The sequence below is a fragment of the Coccidioides immitis genome (assembly GCF_000149335.2).
Source record: "Coccidioides immitis RS genomic scaffold supercont3.3, whole genome shotgun sequence".
Classification (NCBI taxonomy): domain Eukaryota; kingdom Fungi; phylum Ascomycota; class Eurotiomycetes; order Onygenales; family Onygenaceae; genus Coccidioides; species Coccidioides immitis.
In genome coordinates this window covers 2,848,139-2,871,068 of record NW_004504308.1, presented here as the reverse complement: position 1 = coordinate 2,871,068, position 22,930 = coordinate 2,848,139, and the positions used below count along the sequence as shown (strand labels likewise).

The following is a 22,930-nucleotide window of genomic DNA, read 5'->3' as shown; positions in this document are numbered from 1 at the left end:
CATTTCAAAAACATTGAAATTCGTGATTCGATCATAAAACATCATGAGGCTAAGTAGGTAGTCCGGGAAGACTAAATATGTAGGAGTTTCGATTGTTGAGAAGTCGCGGCTTCGGCGAAGGGAAAAGGAAAAGGGGGAAGAGAGAGAGACGCGAAATAGCCAGCGAAGAAAGGGAATATGTAGGTTATTTCGGCGAAGAGGGTATCGATAGGAAACAGGATGTCCGGAGAGGTGACTGAGTTACTTGTCAACGGGTTTGAGGCCGAGGATAGCCATGAAAATTGCGTCGGGCGATAGAGATATCAAGGGCCGTAAACGCCAGAGAAGCAACCATTTTGAGGCTCTGAGGAAATTCGTATATCACGATTGCGCTCCATATTCCTCGGCGATGAACTCAAACGTCCGGTCACCCTTCCCGATCGGAACCGGCCTCGCATCGTCATCATAAAGCGTTCGCTCAAAGAACTTGACCCTCCCCGAATGATGCACTAGAACTACCGTTTGCTTCTGCGTCCCGTACAGGCCTTTCATATACCGCATATGATTTTCTGATGCGTTGCCCATAACCTCCGCCTTCTCATGAATATTTGACGCACAGATCTCCGCTTCCTCCCTCGTATCCTCCTCTTCCTCTCCAATCACAGGGATAAAGATACTCTCACACAACAGATCGATATACGTCTCGACATCCGCCCCTTCCTTCAGCCTCGGCAGTGTATCTGTGCTCAACAGCCCCAGCAGCCTCTGCACAAGCTGATCCTCGCTCTCCCCCATCTTATAACTCGTGTGTAGCGCCTCCTTCATCAACCGCTCTCCATTCCTGATCTTCGCCCACGAGCAATCCCCAAACGCCGTATTACTCAACACAACCGTCTCCCCTTTCTCCTTCGCGATCCACGCCACTCCATCCTTCGCACACACCCGATTCGACACGACCGCCAACGGGCCCTGGATGCTGCCGCATGCCAGGCTAAACCCACCGGCCAACTGCGCCTCTCCGCCCGCGATCAGCCGCTCGACGTACTCCTCAGTGCTCACGGAGCCATCGGGTGGCAGCTCCAGGAAGGAGTTGATGATCTCGCCACGACTCAGCTGTCCCACGGCCTGGCTGGAGGCCTCTTTATAGTTTGTTAGCACGGCGATGCGGCCTTGCCGGGTGACGCCCAGCCAAGTCCCGTGGGCGGCGCGTGCCATGTCCCGGGAGCCGAGCACGTAGGAGTGTGGCTCTGGCCACCAGGCTGCGGCGGCTGTTGGGCGGCGAAGGAACTCCTGCAGGTTGGAAAGGTTAGCACTCTTGATTCTCCCTGGGGTTGAATAGCTGGGGGCGAAGGGGAGTGTACATCTCGATTGTCGATTAGGATTAGAGGGTAGTCCGGGTGGGCGGTGGAGATGAGAGCTATGCACATGATGGCAGCTCAGAATGATATCCTCTTTTGGGGAGGGAGGGGGAGGGGGAAAGGGAGATAAATTGTAAATAAAAAGAAGTCTCTCAAATAAAAAATGAAGATATTATCCTTTTGACAGAAGTTCCGGACACTCGATGAGGATTGAGCGACGGATGCCTTCAAAGTCCTTTCAAGAAAGAATAAGTTCTGCGCAAGTCTATAAACACTGACAATGATGCCTCTCTAGTTGTTCTAGGAAAAGCAGTCCCGGGCAAGAATTCGCAAAGGAGAAAAAAAGTCACATAGGAGAACAACCGATCAGTCAATCGATATTACTGAGGTTGGCAGAGCAGGCAGAGGGGCCTCGTGACTCTCAGGACTCTTCACGACGGCTGGGTTACCGGTGATGTACGTATATAGCTATCCTCAGCTCCTTTCTATCTGTCGTCAAAGCGTCAAAACAGGCCCAGAAGCCAACTCGTTGTCGCAAAAAAGCCAAAGAACGAGAGCAGACGAGGGACAGTTAAACTCCCGGGTGCACAGCTAGTCAACCCGCCAACTAAAACTCTCTCTCACTCTCAACAATCCCGAGGATGAAAAAAAAACTTGAAGGCGGTGAATTTTCTAGGTTTGCCATCGGCAGGAAAAAGCCAAAAAGGAGTCAGAAAACCAGCGTGACATCAGCGCTTCTCAGGTGAAAGGGAAAAAAAATAAAAATAAAAAATAAAAAATAAAAAAAATAAAAATAAAAATAATCAACTTCCTGCCCGACGAGCTGGCAAGGCCAGTCCAACCGTCACCCAAGTGGGCATCTGGCCGCTCAGAACCGAACCATCTCATAGGACGGGGCCTTTTCGCCTCGTAGGAGGGTCGAGAAAGGGCGAGAAACTCTCCCCGCCAAGACGAGAACGAGTGAACGAATGGTGGTGGATGCTGATGACGGCTGGTGTCTGCACTGTCACGATGAGGCCTGCTTGAAAGCAGCACCGGTTATTTGGTTATACGGTCCATACCTCGGCGCATTTGAGATAGTTCCGCTAAAGGAATCTATAGAACTGCCTGACTTGAACCGTCATTCATACCGGGACGAAAAAGGAGTAAGATGATTCAATTGGGGCTGTATCTAGTTACTAGAGCGATCTTCACAGCGAGCCTTTGAACATCTTTTCTGCCTGGCAAAACCTTCATCTCCAGCCGGGCATTTCGGGCCGCAAGGGCTGTCAGCTTTTCAAATCCACACAGCTGCAGCTCCTGCCTCGATTCATTTCCTTTTTGTTCAACACCCAACTTCGCAATGAAGTTCAGAGACGTCACATTAACCGAAAATTACCCTTCAGGGAGCCAATTGCGAAAAAGAACATACCGTCTGGTCCCATTTTCAGTCAGCATGGCTTTGGAAACTTGAGAATCAAGTTCTCTGCATTCTCCGCTCCAGAGGGAATTGGACGAGTCAAATGAGCGGGGATGTACTCTACATGCAACGATATCAGAGTTGAAGAGGGGAACCACAAACAGACAAGAAATTGCAGGAAAAGCTTTGATAAGCTGGCCAGGGAGATCAGTAAGAGAGGCCCAGCAGGCGGAGGATCATAGGCTGGATATGGCATAGCGGAACTCAAGTACAAAAAAGAGGACCTTTGTTGTCAGAATGAAGGCTTGTTCCTTGGGTCCTATCCTCTCCACCCAGTAGGGGGGTCGTCACAACAAAAATGAGGCGAGAAAACCATGTAGATAGTTGATCTGAATCCTCCCAGCAGGAAGGGATGCAGCTACTAGTTGTAAATCTCAACACAAAAGCCCGGCTTCCACACCCCAACCTAAGCAGACAGCATCAACTCCCGGACAAGCGACCTTTTGCCATTTTCCCCCTAGTCATCGACAGTCATCGACAGTAACTGTGTCCATCGTATCATTTCCGCAATCCACAGCGGCAGTTTTATGTACACCCGATATCCATCCCACGTAACAACCCGTGGTCTAAAAGAGACAATAGTCATATTATATCAAACAGTAGAAAAAGATAAAAAGCTAGCCTTAAAACAAAAACCAAGGCTATTCGAGGGGGGCTAAAAAAATAAAAATAAAAAAAAGATGGGAGTTTATTATCTCATCTCACATTATAAAAACAAGCAAATGTCTATTTTTCAAACCGTTCTTTTTCTTTTTCTTTTTCTTTTTTGTTTTTCCCTTGATCCCTCTCGCCTCTCACGAAGGTGGATATCGTTGATTTGACGGTCCCTGTTGATACGGGTTCTGCCCAGTCGAGTACCCTGCCGGGGGTGGTACAGGTCTTCGGGCCGTTTCAGGCCCTTGGCCTGATCCTACCAGTGGGGCCGGGGTCGGCTGCTGGAACCCAGGTGCCTGGCCGGACTGTAGGGATTGACTAGAAGGGTTTTGTCTGTAGGGGTTTTGACTGCCCGATTGTGATTGTGGCTGGGGGAATTGCGACTCGTAGCTAAAGTAGCCCATTTCCGGGAGGCTAGGTGCGAGATTCTCTTCAGGCGTGTTGGGAGAGACCGCGGACGAGAGTGGGTTTGCGTGTCGCATGCCCGTGGAAGGCTGGCGGAGCAGAGGCCCGTCCTCGCTCACTCTTATCGTTGGCAGCTCATCGGTTCGGGTGCGATCCAACGCAACTGGACGTTGGTTCAGGGCGTCCGCGAACGTTGCCTCGCTACTACCGGCCGGTGGGCTGCGATACGAGAGACCGCTTGGGGAGCCTAGGGCATCATTTCCAGTGGCTTGGGCCCTATCATCGGCCGGCGACCTCTCGGACAATTTTTGCATCTCACTGGTTGGAACCATACGCTTGCTTTCCTTGTCGGCACTAAATTGCTCCTTGTTCGCTTGAGCCTGCTCATGCGAAATAGAAACCGAATACGAAGGCTTGGATGCGTCTCCAAGAGCTGCATCGCCGCCTCCAGGGCCATAAATCGGAATTTTGCGCAACGCCAAAACCAAAGCGCACATGAACTTTGAGCGACGAGCGGCACGAACGGTCTCGTTGGACCAGTTGGACTTGTGCCGGATCTCGATCTTCAATTCCATCTTATCCATATTGCCAACGCCAACCACTTCGATGTCAACGTCGGCTTGGAAATCGCGGCAATTGTCCTTGTCAAGGACAAACTTCTGCATCTCCTGTTTCAACAGCTGGACATCCTCAAACGTAGTCCCAAAATCCACTGTTAAGGTGAGTTGCTCTTTCATCGCTTTCGATCGACTGATATTCTCGATCCAGCAAGTGTTCAGCACGATATTCGGAACCTGCGTCACTTTGAAGTCGTTGATATTCTTGAAGACCGTGAAGAGCAAGGAGATGCGCTCGACGATCAGTTGATTGCTGTTGATATCCACCCGGTCTCCGACATCATAAGGGTGCTAATGGATACATTGGTTAGTATCTGTACAACTTAATACCAAAAAGGGATGAGCCCCAACCCACTTTCACAAACAAGAAGATGCAAGAACCCAAAACTTCTTGAGCGGTGACCGCAAACACGAAGGAGAGCGACAGAAGCGCAGTCGCTCCGGCCGCAAGAGTGGTACCGAAACCCTTGTTAAGGAAGGCCACTTGAATCCTCGTTAGCACCAGCCTGCAAAAATAAAAAGAAAATATCAAGGGCCGAATCATGCCATACCAAAAACCAAGATGACCAAGATGAAAACCACCGTGCAGAGGAGGTTATCCAGGACATGGATCGCCTGATCAACATCATGCATGCTCTTGGCTATGGCCTGTCTGTCTCTCCCGAACTCGGTGATGGTGAGGATCATCTCCTCAAGGCTGATGTCGCCATTATTATCTCTATCCAAAACAGCGAAGCATTCTTCCGCCTCCGCGCGGCGATCAGGTCCAAAAACCTCGTAAAGATCGTCGATGTAAAGCGCCTCACGGCCCGCAAGGACAAAGGACATCCACAGACGTCTCGCAAGAGCTTCGGACGACGAGCGCTTCTCCAAGGCCAGCGTGACAACCGAGTGAACGGCAGTGGGGTTGAAGACCTGTTTACCGGTGATCTCATGAGCAACTTGGCCAAACGCAGCGGTGATCTTATCCCCGACACGGCCGACATTCTGTATCAGACGCATCGGAGAGGCGGAGCCGGTCCTCTTGTGGGCCCTGCCTTTCTTCCCGAGCACGCCAACAATTGAGTCATTGATGATGTAGTCTTCGGCTTCGAACTCCTTGCAATACTCCGGAAACATCTTTCGGGAAGCCTGGTAGAGCAAACCCACAAGATGAACATTTCGCTTTGAGGCTTGGATCCTCAAGTCGAACTGTTTGCGGTGGTAGCTTATCGAGATCAGCTGAATGAGAACCTTTTCCGCAGCGAGAATCAAGCTGGAAATAAACGCAGCAAACAAAATGTTCTTAACTACATCCTCCCACTTTTTGATCGCGGTGTCGCCTCGGCTCACATTATCGGGATTCCGTGTCATCAACTAGATATGCATCCCCAGATTAATCGAAATCATCCAATGTAATCTCCACAAAGGAGGTAGATAGGCATCGCCATGTACTTACCGGGATAAATGTGGCCAACGAGGTCACCGACCATCCAACCAATGAGAAAGGAATTTCCAAGTTCCGAAGTATAAGAGCGTACTTCCTCGTCCCGGAGCTGACGATTCCGCAAAGAAACTGGAAAAGGAACGGGATATAATGCGCGATAATCTTCGAAACCCATAAACTCAACCAGACGACTTCCACCCAGGTGAAAAACCAGACGATCCGAACTCCTCCAATCCGCGCATTCTGCGCAGCGGTAGCCCCGATAATGATGGGGATAGCGATGAGCAACGCCAACGGCAGAACATAGATGAAATATCTAGTAACGACAGAAAAATTCAGAATCTTGTTGTAAAACCGGCCCATCTGGGTCAACGTCCCATCCTCGGGTGCCTGGAGCTGCCGGCCAGTTCCATCGCTCACCACCCTGCGACCGTGGAACAGGTGGTTTTTCTCGAGGTGAGGTGAGGACGGATCGTTGGACGCGATGTACTCCGCGCTGGCCTTGCGGCCACCGGTCTGGCTGGGCACAGTGGTCAGGGGAATGTTGATGGTTGCATCGTTCGAGCTAGCCATGTTAGTATCCGGCAGCTGCTGGAATCTGGAATGAGAAAACCGCTTCTGGCCGATCCCAGGCCGTCCGGTCATCGGCAGGAGAGGGACTACCCCGGGTCGAGAGGGTAGGTTTTAAAAAAAAAAAAAAAAAAAAAAAAAAAAAATAGGACAAGGGAGGGGAAGCGGAGGGTCGAAGCGTCGAGCGGCAGGGCCGGATTTGAGAATTATGTTTTTCCCCTCACCTCCGTGGTGCCAACGAGCCGAATATTCCCCCCACCTTATTTTTCTCTCTCGGCTAAGATATGCCTTGAATTGAGTGAGGGTCCGATAACACGGGGGATCTTCAGATGTGAGAGATCGTCGTGTGGAGGAGGCAGGATAGCGTCGAATCGACCGCCAGAAAGAAACAACAAAAATGAACGAAGGTTAGAAGATTCTTTCCCCACGAGCAATTGTCTCAAATAGACCAGCGGGAAACGAAAGTGAAGGGGAGGGAAAGGGGAAAAAAAAAAAAAGGTACAAGACGCGAGCGATGAAACGAGTGTGGCGAAGAGAAGGACGGGGCTTAAGGCCTTGGTCCGATCGCGTACCGGAAAGGTGATGTCAGGGACCAAAGGAGAGTCAGTCTTCTCAGGAAGATTCCATGGACATGCTCATCACGGACGACGGATGGAACTGCAAATGGGGAGAAATGGCCCTTGGTTTCTCAAGCAGCGGGCAAGGACCAGGGAAAAAGAGAAAATTAAAGGCGGTCGAGGTAGCACCAATTTTATATGGGCAGTTACAAGCGTGATCATAAATAGAACAAGCGGGCCGCCATGTTCTCCCATGCTACTAGAATTCTGGGCCCGGGTTCCTGTGTGCATGTTTCATCCTTTTAAGCCGACACTAACTAGTTCAGCATCTGGGTGAATTGGCCAATGGTACGCTAGAGTTGAGAAATGAACAGCCTGAAGCATCCAGTTACAAGGGGGGGAAGAAACCCCCGTCATCGAAAGGTGTGGCCCTCTTTTCTTCCGTGGCGAGAGACGGGGACATCCTCAATTGACCACTGGAGGCCCCAGGAACCAGCCATCCCCACAGCCATTAACGAGCTATGTAGGTCTGGCCCAAGCTTGGACGCGGAAGAGTGCAAACGGCCTGAAAATTTTTGATTGTACAGCCCGTACCATGTCTGGGAAAAGCAATCTTTTGCTCGTGGAGCAGAAAATGGAGTATTAAGTAAAGTACGCTATGCTTGCAGGTTTTCAAATCCATCAGGGGAGTTTATATAAATGTCGTCAGCTAGTCTCAGCGGAGAGAAACATGCCAGAAGCTTGATTCTTGAGGACGTTAAGGCTGAGGCACAAGACATCGGCCGGTAAGTTCACAATCCACAGCGATGGCGCGCGCGCCCCCACACAAAGCGGAAAAGAAAGATCTGGGCCACGCCACCTTCTGTTTCAGCTCCCCTTTTTTATTTTTTTTCCCAGCTTTTTGGGGCCCCATCCGTCCACCTCTTCTTCCCAAGGCCACGGTGTGTACGGAGTATGCGGAGCGAATTGCGCGTCACCTCTGGATATCCTGCTTTCCCAGTGTCACTCGGGTACTCTGGCAAGCCGGGCCTGTTACTATTCACAGGTGAATAATGAGCTGGTTTCTTTATTCTCGCTGCGAACACCCGCCCGGGGATCAAGGCCAAGGTGGGAATCTGTCTCCGGGTGCTCATTCCAATATCAATGAAACGAGTCGAATGAAACAGTAAAAAAAAAAGAAAAAGAAAATGAAAGGAGCGGGAGGGTCACGGGGACGCCAAGCCTGCCTAGGTAACTTAAATTGTTGCCATTGATGAGATAAGCCGGATCTACAATTATCCTGAGCCGAAATGCAAACAAAGCAAACCACTAGTTAGTTAGTTTAATGTTAAATGTCTTGACTAAGCGAAGAAGGGCTTGGTCACAGCGAAACCGCGGCGGACGGAAAAGCGGCGGCGGACAGATTCAAAAAAGGTTACGGGCGACGATCGATCGCTGTGGGCTGCTGCGGCTGCCACTCGGTCCTTGGGAGCCGGGACGCGTGTCAGACGGCTCACATCGTTCCACGGCGGATGATCTAATGCTGAGGAATCATCGTGGATGGTCCGGAGCAGGACAGCGTGTGTGTATACATCTACATGTATATGTGTGTATATACATCTCCATGTATGGGTGTGTCACGGAGTACAGGATGGAGTGATCCAAGATCTTTGATATTATTGAGCGAGCGTCCAGCTATGCCTGTTATTTGCGTTGCCTCCTTGGAATGTCTGGACGTAGCGTGGCCTCCACGTTCAAACCTGCTTTCCTTGGATGAAGTCCTGTACCAACCTCGTGGGGCCGTTGGGACGTTGTTTGCAGGTTTTTTGTGGGCAGCAGAAATTTCCATGGATCGGTTGAGCAGTCCTTGGATGGTTTGAGAGAGTACATCCATACTCCGTACGGAGTACTCCGGGGTAAATATTACTTTTTTTTTTTTGATAAAGTGTGTGTGTGTGTGATCTGCAAGAAATTCCGAGCAAGTAGGCGGACCGACGACCTGGCAGGGCTGGGCGAGAAGTCCCGGAGGATGGAATGATGCCGGGGTGCCTCGTAGTTATTAGCCAACAAAGCCCGGGGGATTGCCTCTTTTTAAATTTTTTGAATTCTTTTTTTTTTTTTTTTGTTTTTCCTCCCGTCGATCAATGGCGCGGTCACGGAGAGGAAAATATGCGAGATTGGGAGATCATCGTGCCGTGAACGAGAACGAGGGGAGGGGCGGATATTTAATACAACCAGCCGGAAAGGCGACCTTCAGCTCGCTGCAGGACCAAATCCAATTCGTTCCCCGGGCCAGCCGCGGTCAACCCCCCGTCGACCCCCTCGCCCTAACCCCCGGCCACCCCTAATCTCACGGCAGGGCCAAGGCGCGCATCGCTCCCCACACGGCGGCGCATAAACCCCGGCCGGCCTTATCGATAAGGGACCCCAGCCCGCAATCGTCATCCAGCGTGTCCCATTTGTCTCTGTTGCTGTCTCTCTCTCTCTTCTTCTCTCTCTCTGTGTTTGTCTGTCTGTCTGTCTGTCTTGTCTCTCTCTCTCGACACGGACGCTGGACGGAGAGACATGCAACCAGTAATTACGGAGTAGTCTTAGTACCTAATCAAACCAGCTCGCTCCTGTCTACGACCCATTTTCTCTTGTAACTGAACATGTTACACCCCCCAGCTTGGATCGATGGGTAGACCCTGCTCCCTTCTCCTGCCTCCTCATTATTATTTTGCTTTCGTCGAACAACACACAACACACACACACTCTCTCTCTCTCTCAAACCCCCCCTTCTCCCCTCCCTCGTCGTCGGATGACCCGGGGTTTCAAGGGTGGCGAGGGGTGAACGACCCAAGCTGTCCGCGTCACCGTGAATCCAGGGACTGTAGTACGTCGAATTGTCGCCCGCTTGTTCTCTTTCCACTCACCCTTCCCGCCACGGCCCTCTCTTTTTTTTTCCCTTTTCTTTTTTTTTTTCTTTCCTTTTTTCTTTTTTTGCCCGTTTCCCATTCGCCGTGCTCCGAACTTACGGTGTGCCTCTTCACCCCTTTCGTCCACCGAGACACCGCCTGGTGAAATCATCCGAACGGGCTCACCAACCAGGCCAATTAGCTCTGGGAAAGCTTGTTCCTCCTTGCCTGCGCCAATCTCCCTTCAAACAGGGCTCTGGGGTTGTTTGGCCTGCAGGCAGTCTTTCGCTCATACTTGTTATTTTTTTTATTTTTTTATTTTATTCTTTTTTCCTTTTTCCCTTCTGGTCTTCCACAGAAAAAGGTACATGTTCCCCCCCCCACTCGCCGGCTGTTCTTTGACATACGTGTCTGGCTCAGACCATCAGATCTTTGATTATTTTATTTTATTTTGTTTCCTTTTGTCTATGTCTATTTTCCCTCCACCCCCCTGAGCATGCTTTTTGAGTGATATTATCCTGTTAATTTTGATCTGTGTCAAACTTTCTCTATTGCCCGACGGCTTTGCGCCGGGGAGTCGGTCCATCCCATCCATCTTCCCAGTACATACATACATTGGCGATTCAGCACCTTTTAATCCAGGAATCCCATCGTTACTCTGGAATTTATTCTTTATTTTTTTTCTTTTTTCTTTCCCACCTCTCTCTATCTGACCAAGGCACTGATTCTAGCATGCGATCCCGTTGAGAGAGCCCAGCTGTAGTCCTGTACGTACTGCCGTTCGTGCCCCACAGCCCACCTGTCAACTCTATCATCCTCGTTGCGGGCCATCTAATCAATCCTCAAGTTTAGCTCCGGCTTTCCCACCTCTCACCTCCCACCCGCAGCGCCTCCGGCCGACGGGACAACCGCAGCTCCGGATCGGGATCTCAACTGGATGAGGGCTCTTAGTTTGCGCCCTTATTCCCTCCGAGTATCATGCGGCCCAGCATGCCTTTCTCCTCCCACTCCTCCAGATCCTCCAGATCCTCTTCTTCGTCTTCGCATGTCCTGCTTCGGTTGATATGTCAATCATTGCTCCTCCTCGTGTCTTTCGTCGCCGCGCAGGAAGCATTCCCAACCGATGATTCCGTAGTGACCCCGCCGCTTGGAGCGCCACAGTTCTTCCTCTATACCCGCCAGTTTGCCCTAGATCCCGCCTTTCTTGTACCTCTAACCAAGTCTATGAGCGACGCTCCTCCAAGTGTGAGCTTTCCCTCTCCTTTGATCGCGCTTCATTGCTGGTGGCATTGTGTTGACAGTGTCTTTTTCCTTGTTTCTGCTTCTAGGATTTTAACGTCACGGGAACATTGGTCGACGTCTCGCCAGAGAATGCGAACAACCTCAATGAAGACCAGATAGCCCTAGTCAGCTGCGATGACTCCGCATATCCCGGAAACCAGAAAGTCAAGGACACTCTCAAGGAGCTCATTTCCAACAATCCGACCGCCGGTGCGACTATATTGTATACCGAGAGAGACAGGTATCATTGTGAATACACAGCGGACATGTCGCTCCCCCCGTATCCGAATATCTTCACCTTGACAAGAGCGTCGATAGCCCAGGAACTGCAGAATAAGCTCAAGAGCAGCCCGACCGGGTCGTCTTCGATCGTGGCGGAGGATCCGTCCCCCTCCGAAACCGGGATAGGTGCCATTGAGACAGGAGGCTCCAGTTCGCCCCTGGAAAGGGATCGTGGGAACAATGGCCCAACTACCTCAGTGGCTATGATCATCCTGTATTCGGTCACTGGCGTTATCACGCTGCTCTTCCTCGGCGTCATCCTCACCGGTGCCGTTCGCGCGCACATGCATCCGGAACGCTACGGGCCTCGTAACATCATCGGCCGTCCTCGACAGAGTAGAGCCAAGGGCCTTGCACGGGCCATGCTGGAGACGCTACCGATCGTGAAATTCGGCGACTTGGACGAACCCACCGCGCAGCCCGGAGCGGCCAAGGCCGGAGACGTTGAGATGGGCTCGAGTCAAGGAGGAGGACCGGAAGAGCAAAAGAAGGGCGGCCACAAGGCTAAGGGAGCTTCCGAAGAGGATGGGGCGTCGCAGCGTTCCCAAACGAGCGCTGCGGATCACGATCGCAACCTGTCGGGCAGGGATGATGGGCATATTGGACCGGCGTCGTCGTCGCGAGCTGGAACGCCGGATGGGCCGGAACCCGCGGGCGAAACTACCCTTGGGTGTCCGATCTGCACCGACGACTTTGAAAAGGGGCAGGATGTCAGGCTGCTGCCGTGTGACCACAAGTTCCATCCCGAATGCATTGACCCATGGTTGGTGAACGTTTCTGGAACTTGTCCTCTCTGGTAAGTTGAACAACAAAAGAAAAAAAAAAAAAAAAAGGAAAAGGGTTGTATTTCATCGTGGATTCTTAGCCCAACTAACCACCTCTTTTCTCTTTCTTATTTTTTAGCCGCATCGACCTCCATCCTCACGACGAAGACGAACAGCAACTTGAAAATCCAGACGAACAGCCCGCCGAGGACGACGGAAGACTTCCTCCTCCCCTCCGGGATAACAGAGGCCCCGGCAATGAACCGGAAGGCACCAGGGACCGTCGTCGCCGCCGACGAAGTCTAGCGACATACATCCAGTCCACCATCAACGCCATGCCGCCCAACGACGCTTCCATAGAGCAGCGACTCGAAGCCGTGCGTCGATTACGATCACCGCAGCAGCAAGAAGGGGCGCAGACGGCGGCGACGGGAGCTATCGGAGCATCGTCTGAGAACAGAAGAAGCCGGCGGTTTTCCACGATGTTGCTGGATAGCTTCCGCATACACACGAGACGACATGGTGAAGAGATGTAAAAGAAAAGAAAAGAAAAGCATGTGGTCTAGCTCCCATCATGAAATGGATACTTTGATGGGGAGGGGGGACACACGATGCTGCTTTTCTCTTTACGAGGATACGGATTTCTTTACAGGTTTTTCTTTCCCGTTTTCTTTTTATTAACGACATACCCGATATCCAAAGCAGGTGGATTTGATAGGATTTCCCCTTTTTTTTTTTTTTTTTTTTTTCTCTTTTTACTTTTTATTTTGTGGTTTAAACCCAAGTTGGGCTCTACCTGATTGCATACGGTAGTGGGATTGGGATTGGGATTGGGACATATTCAAGCGGTCTTTTTTTTTTTCTCCACCTAGTTTATCTCTATGATGAGGAGTTAAAAGTGTTGGATTTTTCTTGAAAAAGGGGGGCGGAGGGGGTTGAAGGTGCTACGGGTCTGGGACAATTCTTGTGGATATTTGATTTTATTTCTTCCTGGAATCTGTTCCTTTTCAAGGCTTCTGTGGGCGAATGGGATATATAAACTGGGTGCTGGAGTTTTTTAGTTCTCCTTTTCTTTTCATCGCATGTTTTTTTCCTTCCTTTTTTTTTTTTTTTTGTTCTGTGTCAAAAAACTCGGGAGAACAGACAAGGGGGAAGGGTGGGTGGTGCTGTTGATCAATACTAGGATGTTTTCTTTTCCTTTTTTTTTTTTTTATTCCCTGTTTTGTTTCTCTGATGGTAATTTGACTGACTCTGTGGATAGACTCGCCTTGACTTTTTGGCTGTGTCAAGTGGTGTAAATAATTCGTCGAGCCTGTTCATGAAGCTGTCCTAAACTGTATATAAATTAGGTACATATGGACCCTGTACTCCGTACAGAGTAGTTTTTCCCTTTTTTTCTTTTTTTCTAATTTTGGGTGCTTTGATTCAAGATGATTATTATTATTATGTATTATTATTCAAGATGAGAGTGATCAATTGACCGTCAATCTCACTCACACACACACACACACACACAGAGTGGGTTGCTTTGCCTGACAGCACCACAAGAGAAAATGTAACGGCAATCGGATGATGCTGGATGAGAGAAAGCATCTGATGCCGACGGGTGTCAGGGCAGCATCCACACCAATTAATTGTGGGCTAATCCAATGGCCTGTGATATCATCCAAAAGTATAAAAAATGAGGAAAAAAGCGCGCGAAATCCTGGAGCGCCGTCATCAGCTTGGATGGGTTCCTTTTTTTTTTTTTTTGCCATTCGGCGTGTTAAAAAAATACCTCGGTCTATTCCAGGTCCACAGCAGGATTTCCCCAGAATATAGTCAATCAGCAGCTGGACACGAGAAGACACGAGAGAGAAAGGGGAGTGGGAAAGAAAAAAAGCTGTCAGAAATATTTATATAGAGTCGAGCCCTCTCATTAGCATTTTAGAATTGTTTCCATCGTGACTCTTTTTTTTTTTATTTTTTGCTTATTTATTTTTAAATTCATCATTGTTATTCCCTTTCCCCCCTTGTTACACATCCCTGCCCTGTCCGAAGAAGAAATTAATCTTTTTAAACAATTTCCCATTTTTCTCTCACACGCTTCTCTCGGCGACTCGTAAGACACGGCGAACTCGAGACGTTGGTCGAAGTCGACGGAGCAACCGGCCAGCCAGGGGACAGAAACGCCAGGCGAGCCGGACACTGAATCGCCGCCCCTAGCCAGCCAAACTCGCAGTTCCCGGGGAGGGGGTTTTATTTTTTGAAGCGCAGAGGGTTGCAGAGGCCGGAGAAGGGCGAAGAATTACGCCACATACGGCTAGGTTCCATTATTATTATCAAACAGTTTCACTCGCAAAAGAGAAGTGAAGTCAGAGCGCGCAGAGAGAGAGAGAGAGGAAAAGAAGGAATTAAATAAAATAATAATAATAATTTTAAAAAAAAAAAAAAAAGAAGCAAAAAGCAAGGATGTCCCCTCCTCCCCCGCGTCCCTCTCTCTCCTTCACTCCATCCTCATCCTCCCCTTCATCCTCGCTCTCGCTCTCCCATCGTCACTCTTCCAAAGCCACCTCCTCGACCGCACTCTCCACCGCCCAGTCTCGTCTCTCAACGATATCAAAGCACATCATGGCGTCCTCGTCGTCGTCGCCATCCATCTTCACGGCCAATGTCGTCCCCAAGGCCCCCGAGGATCCGCTCTTCGGCCTGATGCGGGCGTATCGAGCTGATCCGTCGGACAAGAAGGTCGATCTGGGCATCGGTGCGTACAGAGACGACAATGCGAAGCCCTGGATCTTGCCGGTCGTGAGAAAGGTATGTCGCTCCATCATATCAACATAAGACTCAATACAACCCATCTACGACAGACGGTTATGTCATTGCTCTGCATATCACTTTTGCGTCAATGTTGCGACTTTCTTTTCTTTTTCTGCTTTCTTGGTGTTATTTTCTTTTTCTGTTTTCTTTTTCTGTTTTCTTGGTGTTATTTCTTTTTCTCTAGACTCTCTTGCCCCTGTCGCTAGTGGTGTTGGCGGATGAAACGTTCTCTGGCGGGCACTGACGGGGATCATCTCTCGATCTAGGCCGATGAAGCAATCCGCAACGATCCCACCGTCAACCATGAATATCTTCCCATCGCCGGCTTACCAGATCTGGCTCCCGCCGCTCAGAAGTTGATCCTGGGAGCCGACTCTCCCGCCATCACAGAGAAACGGGTATGTTTTCCCCGTCCCTTGCCCTGCAGAATCCAACTTGGGTCTACCCCGCATTCTCCGGGATCTTCTCGACGAGAGAGATCGCGCCGGCGCAGAACCGCCCCATCTCCTTTTTTATTTTTTATTTTTTATTTTTTATTTTTTATTTTTTTTTTTCGGGTTGACTTGATTAGTTTGTTTCTAACATTCATTTTTTTTAAATCGTATCAGGTCACTACCTTCCAGACCATCTCCGGCACCGGAGCCGTCCACCTCGGCGGCCTCTTCCTCTCCAAGTTCTACCCAGCCAACCCCAAGCCAGCCATCTACCTCTCCTCTCCAACATGGGCCAACCACCAGCAAATCTTCACAAATGTCAACCTCACCACCGCCTACTACCCTTACTACTCCGCGCAGACCAAGGGCCTCGACATCGATGGCATGCTCGCCGCCATCCGCGCCGCTCCACAGGGCTCCATCTTCGTCCTCCACGCCTGCGCCCATAACCCCACCGGCGTCGACCCGACCCAAGACCAATGGAAACAAATCGCCGCCGCCATGCGCGAGCGCAACCACTTCCCCTTCTTCGACACCGCCTACCAGGGCTTCGCCTCGGGCGACCTAGCCCGCGACGCCTGGTCCATCAGGTACTTCGTCGAGCAGGGCTTCGAGCTGTGCGTCGCGCAGTCCTTCGCCAAGAACTTCGGTCTGTACGGCGAACGCGCCGGTGCGTTCCACTTCGTCTCCGCACCGGGCCCACACGCCGCCGATTCAACCGCGCATATCGCGAGTCAGCTGGCCATCCTCCAGCGCTCTGAGATCTCTAATCCGCCCGCGTACGGCGCGCGCATCGCCTCGCTCATTCTGAACAGCGAGGAGTTGTTCGCCGAGTGGGAGGCGGATCTGCGCACGATGAGCGGACGGATCATGGAGATGCGTAAGGGGTTGAGGGAGAGGTTGGAGCAGAAGGGTACTCCGGGAACCTGGGAGCATATCACGAATCAGATCGGTATGTTCAGCTTCACGGGGTTGACGGAGCAGCAGGTGGGAATTCTGAGAGAGAAGTGGCATGTTTATATGGTGAGTCTTTTTTTTTTAACCTCGTATACCTTTGTACCTTTTTTTTTCTTTCTTGGTTTTTTTTGGGTATGATTTGATGCTGATGACGGGTTAGACCAAGAACGGGCGTATCTCCATGGCTGGATTGAATACGCATAACATCGACTACTTCGCCGAGGCGGTTGATAGCGTTGTCAGGGAGACTTCGTCGTAGACCCTCGAGTGCGGACGGTCTTCTCCCTTTTTGTACTGTAGTCTTCCTTTTTCCGTCAAGAACTCGCAACTTTGTACTCCGTACTGCATGTGAAAATAAACGCAACAATCTTGTGAAGAAAGAATTTGCATACTTCAAAACATTTCTAGGGGGTTGTTGGCATACATCCAGCTCCCATTTTAGTTCATTCCTAAGAAAAAGTACGAAATTGAGGTATGAATCGAGAGTACTTATGATCATCATTGTTTTGAGTCTTGTTTTCTTCTGAAGTTGTGTAGAATGATATCAGGAGAAACCATAAAAAGTGAAGTATCCCAAACCAATTCATACAGATATAGAGTCCGTACATGGACTGAGCAAAAGTGTCATGTATACTCCATAAAAAAATACACCTTAAAAATGCAACTCCAGGAAAAGTGGAGGTGTAGAAAAAGGTACTCCGTACAAATAGAAGTTAAAGGGGGAAAAAAAGAAAAGAAAAGAAAAGAAAAGAGAGAGAAAAGAAAAGAGAAGTCTATACATACCGCCCAGGTGAGGAAAAATCTCAGCAAGAGAGCATTCCACCAAAAATAGCGCGGTCCAGTAATCGCGAAAAGAAAGAAAAGGGAAAAACAAAAGAGAAAAAGAAAAAGACCACACAAAGCACCACCTTAAGAAGAGACATGATGATTCGTAACCGGCAGCACCGGCCCATCCCCCTGCACCAACGGCTGCCTCTCCTCCAACTCTTTCTCCGCCACTGCCCCATTAGCACCGCCAGTACCACCGGCCCTACCGTTCAAAGCCGCAACCTCCTCCTTCTTAAACATCAAATCGCGTATCCAGATCACTGCGTTCGCACACCACGAATCCACATACTTCGTCCACAGATGCGCCAGCGCATACAACACCCCATAAAACACCGGCACCGCGAACAGGAACGCCATGGGTCCCGCCGCGCGCACGCGGTTGATCGGTTGGCCCTTGTCGTTCAGCTTGGTCAGGTCAGTCGAGCCGGCGTTGGGCCCGTAGATCATCCATGTCATCAGGGTGCGGATCAGGGTGTCGTGGAGGAGGTAGACGGCGAAGGAAACGCGGCCGAGGAAGTTGAACAGCGGGAGGGACAGGATGCGGCGCGCGTTGCGGGAGGTGAAGATGCCGAGGGCGAGAACGGTCACGCCGACGTTGACCCAGTAGCGGTTTATGAAGTTGACGGCCGAGGGAGGGGTAACAGCGGCCATGGTGGTTTTCATTAGGTGTGACCAGGGCATCCACTCTTGGTTGTTTTGCGGGTAGGAGAGGATGAGGACGCCGACGAGGATGATTAAGGCCGGGATGGGTCTGGGGAGGAGGGAAGTAGCGCGGTTGCCGAAGGTGGCTTGGAGTTGAGCGAAGAGCATGCCGGAGTAGATGTTTATGCCAGTGATGTCTAGAGCGTGTTTGTTAGTATGGAGGGTTTGTTTCTTTCCAGGGGAGAAGGTTTGGAAATTGGAAACTTACAGTCGTTTGTCCACCAGCAGAAGGAGTGGAGGAGGATGATGATCAAGATTCGCCATCTCGTCTTGACGAGACTGGTGGCTAGGAGCGTGAGATATATTCTCATGGATCCCCTGAGGAAGTACACAACCGCCCAATGCGTCGGGTCGTATGTTCCACTACCGTCGTGCCAGTACATCGTCATATTGTGCAACAACGCCTTGATCGCAGCCCATGGAGTGGGGCCGGGAGCCCTCGCTACACTTCGAATCCAATCCGACTCTACGACCCTAGCTAGATTGAATCCGCCCAGTTGACAGACCAACCACGCTGTGGCCGCCGCAGCATTGGTAGGCAGGATCAATCGACCAAAACGGGTGAACGTGCTTCGCGATACATTGGGCAAAGAACCCGCCACGTTGCCATTGTCGAAGTGCCTGATGGGGTTCATGGAGTTGACGAAGCCGGTGACAAGGAAGAAGAGTGCAACGGCACCTCTTCCGCCAACACATAGTCGGAGTATGGGCAATTGAAAGAGCAGAGGACCTTTGCCCGCCCCGGCGGCGGGTGAATGGAGAATTGGCGCGAAAGCAGTACATAAGTGACCTGTCACCACAATGAAAGAAGCAATTCCGCGTAGGCCCTAGGAGAATAATCAGTCAAATGTTAGAGCTTGGGTTAAAAATGGAAAAAAAAAAGGAGGGCTGCGTATTACATCAATCCAATTGTCGTCTCGTTTCTTCGGAGCCATAATTAAAGGGTTATAATGACGAGAGTAAATAAAATATATATATCGGAGAAAAAGAAAAGGAGTATGTCACGATTGACAGCGTGGTATGTCCAGTACTCCCGTCCAGACGGAGTTTGTCGTCTCGTCGTGCTGGAATGAGTGTACGAATGGTATATTTTCTCTTAATCAAAGCATTGCAAATATCAACAGATGAATTTCAAGGAGACCTGAAAATGCTGATAAATAGGGATATATTGGTAGGCGAGGGGCTAGGTCATTACTGCCGCTCCGGCGAAGAAGGGAATTTGCCAGCAAAACTCGAGGGGCAAAGCGGGAGAAAGTCAGCCAGGGGGCTTGCTATGCTTAAAGCGAATGTGAACGGTGAGCGGAAATGCGCCCCGGTGGGAAACGACCGTAGGATACAAACAACCAAAGGTACGCAAAGACGTCCTCTTGAGGCAGAGGCACGGAATCGAAGGACGAGAAGGGAAGAAAAGGGAGAGAAGCAACCTGTCCTCGGTACGAAGGAAGGCGAGGAAATCCCAGAAAATAATTTAATTAAGGAAGCGCCAAAGAATGGAGCCTATCGTTCACGAGATAGGGCGGGATATGGGGGGAAAAAATGAGACTAGCGACGCCAACAGGCCGCGGACCCTGCTCGCGAGTGGAACAGGCAGCCTTTAGTGCGGTACTCCGTATTGCCCTCGTCATGAGTCGAGGAAAATATGGGGAATTCGAGAAGGACGCCGACTCAGTTCGCGAGAGGCTAATTTAAGATTAACGAAGCGTTCTGGTGAAGCACACCCGGACGGGCCAAGGGTTGAGTGCCTCCAGATGGGCATGGATCATCGACAAAACCGTTCCACGCGCAGAGAATTTTCTATGCTTTTCGCGAATGGGACACGATGCGAAACACATCTTCCAAGGTGAGCAGGGAAGCAATCCCACAGCGGATCGGCGGCCAACGGTAATGATCATCGAGATGGGCATCATGACAGTGCTGGCAGTTCCACAGGTGTCAAATGTGGCCTTATTTCATTGAGACTTGTCCGATTCCCGCAGGCAAAATCCGAGTACATAGCAGAGAGCACCCCCCTTCGTCTCCTCCATCCCCCATTTTCGTCTTCCTCTTCCTCCCGCTCCCTTTTTCTCCGCATCTCTTGGCTTGCCGCAACGACGACTCCCCGGGAAACACGATCCTCGACGGCGCAGAAAAGCAAGCGGGAAAAGGATGTGGCAGGCGAGTGGCCGGGACCGATTCCACGCGCCCCCATTGGCCGGCCTCTTCGTGCCAAGCTCAATGCCAAGCCGGTAGCTCGGGAAAAGAGTGAGGCATAATTACCGCTAAACCTGTATGTACGGTAATGGCCTTGGCCGTCGGCGCTGGTTGTTCCGGTTCCGGTTTTTATGAGGTCAGCAACCAGCCAGTCACGTGGGAGGCCTGCCCGCCCAAAAGAGCCGAAAAGGGGAATTCAAACCTGCTCGCTGCTCTCTTGTCTTTGATGCAGAGAAAATACGCCTCTCACCGACGAAGGAGAGACTTGTCTTGTTCCAGGTGCTTCTACGTGGCCGTTTGCATGAACTTTTCTTTGAAACACAGGGGTGATCGCCCGCCGGCCTTTTCCAAGCAGGGTGGGTTGTCGATAGTTAAGCTTCTCTGGATTGCTACCGTCGACGGGACTATGAGTTTGATCTGCACGCGATCGCCCCTCACCTCCCGAGGTCGGGAAAGTCGGTCGGCTGCAGAAACCAATGTATGAATAATCCGTACGGAGTACGGAGTACTTCTCTGACAACTATCAGTCTTTCTCTCAAGAGCATGGCTGTTAGACAAGGCGGCTCAACGCGCGGCCTGGCATCACTGGTAGGCTTCCAGTTATGTTGTTCGCGATGCTTCGTTAAGTGGTTGCAGCTTGGATCATTCGTGACACTCTTTGTGCAAAAAGATGAAAGGCCAGTGCCTTGTACCTATGCCAGCATGACCTTCTGTTGGCTTCCGGAGAAGGGCATCGAATGCTAATGCCTCCAAATGGTTCGACTCAGGGCTTGATTATCCCTCTTTTTTTCCTTTTTTTTTTTTTTTTTTTTTTTTTTTGGCCGGCTACCTTTTGAATCCTGACTGCTTGCTCCCTCACACATACACACACACTCTCTCTCTCATGTGAATTTCCCGACATTTTGGGACCCTATTGCCATCATTCAATAATATCTGCTCCATTTACACCAAATGAGACGGCTATCATCACATGCAAAAAGGCCATGTTTGGCATCATCTACCATGTCTGACCTGCAAGAATTCCTCACTTGGGCGTGAAGCGAGAAATTCCATCCTTCCAAAGCTCAGTTTTGGAAGATTTCCTTTCCTCTGCGTTACCACGAAGGTTAAATAGATTCCTTGAGAGGTCAACCTACAGACCTCCATTCCCTGGGTCGCAAAAACCCCAACCGGATACAAACCAAAAATCTACGTTGGGCTTCTACAACTCACAATTAAGGTTCGAATGACCTGTGGATGACCTATGGATAGGCTTGTCCTTTCGATCTATATTAATGACTACAGCGCGTTCCCTTCCCCCAACAACTTCTAGCATTGCTTCATTCTTGGTATACTTGCTATAATTTCATCCATAGGAGATTTGATCTCGAGAGCATCGCATTCGCCTTTAGCAAGATGATGTTCTGGGAAGCTATACCACTCCTAGCTTTGGGCGGTCCCCTATTTATTGCTGGGCTATTATGTGGCAGTTTTGTGCAGATTGAGGATCGTGGATTACTACGAAACTCTACAAGCATCCATTCTTCCCAAGGTCATGAAAGGCACAGATCAATCGGCTGCTTTGTCCTATACCCTTCTATTCTTGCTACTTGCCTCATGATCACCACCGTTTTAGTTCGCTTAATCCCGGTTGTGAGCGCTAAAGCCCAAGACCAGAGTCTACACGCAGCTGTCTCCGGCCAACAAGATCCTCCTTCCCCCCTAGATGCTAGAAGGAAAAATTCTTGGGGTCCGTATTCTGTACTCGCTACTCTCTTGTTTTGTCGTCTCCCTCGCCGTCTTCTATTTTTCTGTACTAGGTTCCTCCGTCAACCACGGCAAAATCGAACAGCACCGATTTGGCGCCTACCGCCAGAACTTATATTAATGATAGCGGATAACCTTTGTCCATCAGATACTGCTGCATTCTGTCTCGCAAGCAAAAGAATTCTGGGGGTTATCGGTGAGCGAGCTTTTGAACTGAGCGGCAACGAATTGTATAAATTCTTGTCACGCTTACAATCCGGCATGCCAAATCACATACTTTGTTACCAATGTGCAAAATTTCACCACAAGTTCCTTGTTGAACAATCCTGGCACCTAGAATGTGAAAGAAGGAATCGTTGCATGGAAACTGCTTTTGGACAATTCCCGTTTACGGATGCGCAACAAGTCATGAACTATCACTTTTATGGAACTCGCCATTGGCTATTCCCTGGCATAACAGTATATTATGAGGATGATTCGCCTGATAACGACTTTCGTGGCTGGGAGCTCGTCGACTTACGAATATCGGGCGAAGATCTTCTGCTCAGGCAGCAAATCGCAGTGAGTTTCCACCACTCACAAACTCGGCCCCCCGAAGCGGGTACCGCCCTCAACTACCCTTTCCGCCTATGTGTACATCTGGATTGCTGGCAGGTCTTCAAATTTCCACGGTGCGAAAGAGTATTTCTCAAATGCCCTGTGTGCAAAACGGAAATCAGTACTTGTCGGAACCCTCTGGATAAGGAACATGAATGGATCGACATTACCATATGGCGTGTGCTCGGCTCCTGCCGTAATCCTACGGAGCGTCAATGGCGACTGCTCACTCGCCGTTGTCGTCGGGCGCGGAAGCCTTTATTCATCACTAGAAGGTCAGCCGTTATATGGCAACGGTTCGCAAACAGTCCTCGACTCCCAGTAAAATGCAAGTCCTGATTTTCCACGTTGGTATCGTGAATTCTTGAGGACCGACGAGGTTTGCGGTTTCTATCGGTTATATAAAAATGAGGAAACGGTCCCAAGAAATCGTCGCCGAGTGCGCTTCT

The 22,930-nt window shown here is 50.3% G+C and overlaps 10 protein-coding genes across 10 annotated transcripts; 5 read left to right on the top strand and 5 right to left on the bottom strand.

Moving 5' to 3' along the window:
- Positions 1 to 22: 22 nt before the first annotated feature.
- CIMG_07859 (uncharacterized protein) lies at positions 23 to 1,920 on the bottom strand. The gene is made up of 2 exons (XM_001240695.2): positions 1,341 to 1,920; positions 23 to 1,269 (listed from the first exon to the last, which is right to left on the bottom strand). The coding sequence occupies exons 1-2, from the start codon at positions 1,404 to 1,406 to the stop codon at positions 361 to 363; spliced, it is 975 nt and encodes a 324-aa protein (XP_001240696.1). The 5' UTR covers positions 1,407 to 1,920; the 3' UTR covers positions 23 to 360.
- A 298-nt stretch (positions 1,921 to 2,218) lies between these two features.
- On the bottom strand, positions 2,219 to 3,038 carry CIMG_13293 (uncharacterized protein). Its single transcript, XM_004445084.1, has one exon. The coding sequence runs from the start codon at positions 2,990 to 2,992 to the stop codon at positions 2,768 to 2,770; it is 225 nt and encodes a 74-aa protein (XP_004445141.1). The 5' UTR covers positions 2,993 to 3,038; the 3' UTR covers positions 2,219 to 2,767.
- A 57-nt stretch (positions 3,039 to 3,095) lies between these two features.
- On the bottom strand, positions 3,096 to 6,543 carry CIMG_07860 (serine/threonine protein kinase; the record flags this gene model as incomplete). Its single annotated transcript, XM_001240696.2, has 4 exons — positions 3,096 to 4,763; positions 4,828 to 4,955; positions 5,024 to 5,828; positions 5,911 to 6,543. The coding sequence occupies 4 exons, from the start codon at positions 6,541 to 6,543 to the stop codon at positions 3,591 to 3,593; spliced, it is 2,739 nt and encodes a 912-aa protein (XP_001240697.2). The 3' UTR covers positions 3,096 to 3,590.
- Positions 6,544 to 6,865: 322 nt separating this feature from the next.
- On the top strand, positions 6,866 to 8,074 carry CIMG_12037 (uncharacterized protein; the record flags this gene model as incomplete). The annotated part of the gene is made up of 6 exons (XM_012358544.1): positions 6,866 to 6,875; positions 6,974 to 7,207; positions 7,347 to 7,373; positions 7,553 to 7,664; positions 7,745 to 7,810; positions 8,026 to 8,074. 6 exons carry the CDS (start codon positions 6,866 to 6,868, stop codon positions 8,072 to 8,074), a joined length of 498 nt encoding a protein of 165 aa, XP_012213967.1.
- Positions 8,075 to 8,365: 291 nt separating this feature from the next.
- CIMG_13292 (uncharacterized protein) lies at positions 8,366 to 8,898 on the bottom strand (the record flags this gene model as incomplete). Its single annotated transcript, XM_004445083.1, has 2 exons — positions 8,366 to 8,598; positions 8,796 to 8,898. The coding sequence occupies 2 exons, from the start codon at positions 8,896 to 8,898 to the stop codon at positions 8,366 to 8,368; spliced, it is 336 nt and encodes a 111-aa protein (XP_004445140.1).
- Positions 8,899 to 10,891: 1,993 nt separating this feature from the next.
- Positions 10,892 to 13,425, top strand: CIMG_07861 (RING finger domain-containing protein; the record flags this gene model as incomplete). The annotated part of the gene is made up of 3 exons (XM_001240697.2): positions 10,892 to 11,146; positions 11,230 to 12,260; positions 12,368 to 13,425. 3 exons carry the CDS (start codon positions 10,892 to 10,894, stop codon positions 12,762 to 12,764), a joined length of 1,683 nt encoding a protein of 560 aa, XP_001240698.2. The 3' UTR covers positions 12,765 to 13,425.
- Positions 13,426 to 14,002: 577 nt separating this feature from the next.
- Positions 14,003 to 16,841, top strand: CIMG_07862 (aspartate aminotransferase). The gene is made up of 4 exons (XM_001240698.2): positions 14,003 to 15,024; positions 15,294 to 15,425; positions 15,636 to 16,484; positions 16,579 to 16,841. Exons 1-4 carry the CDS (start codon positions 14,680 to 14,682, stop codon positions 16,675 to 16,677), a joined length of 1,425 nt encoding a protein of 474 aa, XP_001240699.2. The 5' UTR covers positions 14,003 to 14,679; the 3' UTR covers positions 16,678 to 16,841.
- Positions 16,842 to 16,878: 37 nt separating this feature from the next.
- CIMG_07863 (uncharacterized protein) lies at positions 16,879 to 18,883 on the bottom strand (the record flags this gene model as incomplete). The annotated part of the gene is made up of 3 exons (XM_001240699.2): positions 16,879 to 18,085; positions 18,157 to 18,775; positions 18,848 to 18,883. The coding sequence occupies 3 exons, from the start codon at positions 18,881 to 18,883 to the stop codon at positions 17,328 to 17,330; spliced, it is 1,413 nt and encodes a 470-aa protein (XP_001240700.2). The 3' UTR covers positions 16,879 to 17,327.
- Positions 18,884 to 19,017: 134 nt separating this feature from the next.
- CIMG_07864 (uncharacterized protein) lies at positions 19,018 to 19,488 on the top strand (the record flags this gene model as incomplete). Its single annotated transcript, XM_001240700.2, has 1 exon — positions 19,018 to 19,488. One exon carries the CDS (start codon positions 19,018 to 19,020, stop codon positions 19,486 to 19,488), a length of 471 nt encoding a protein of 156 aa, XP_001240701.2.
- A 2,045-nt stretch (positions 19,489 to 21,533) lies between these two features.
- On the top strand, positions 21,534 to 22,806 carry CIMG_07866 (uncharacterized protein; the record flags this gene model as incomplete). The annotated part of the gene is made up of 3 exons (XM_001240702.2): positions 21,534 to 21,871; positions 21,938 to 22,445; positions 22,483 to 22,806. The coding sequence occupies 3 exons, from the start codon at positions 21,534 to 21,536 to the stop codon at positions 22,804 to 22,806; spliced, it is 1,170 nt and encodes a 389-aa protein (XP_001240703.2).
- Between the last annotated feature and the right edge of the window lie 124 nt (positions 22,807 to 22,930).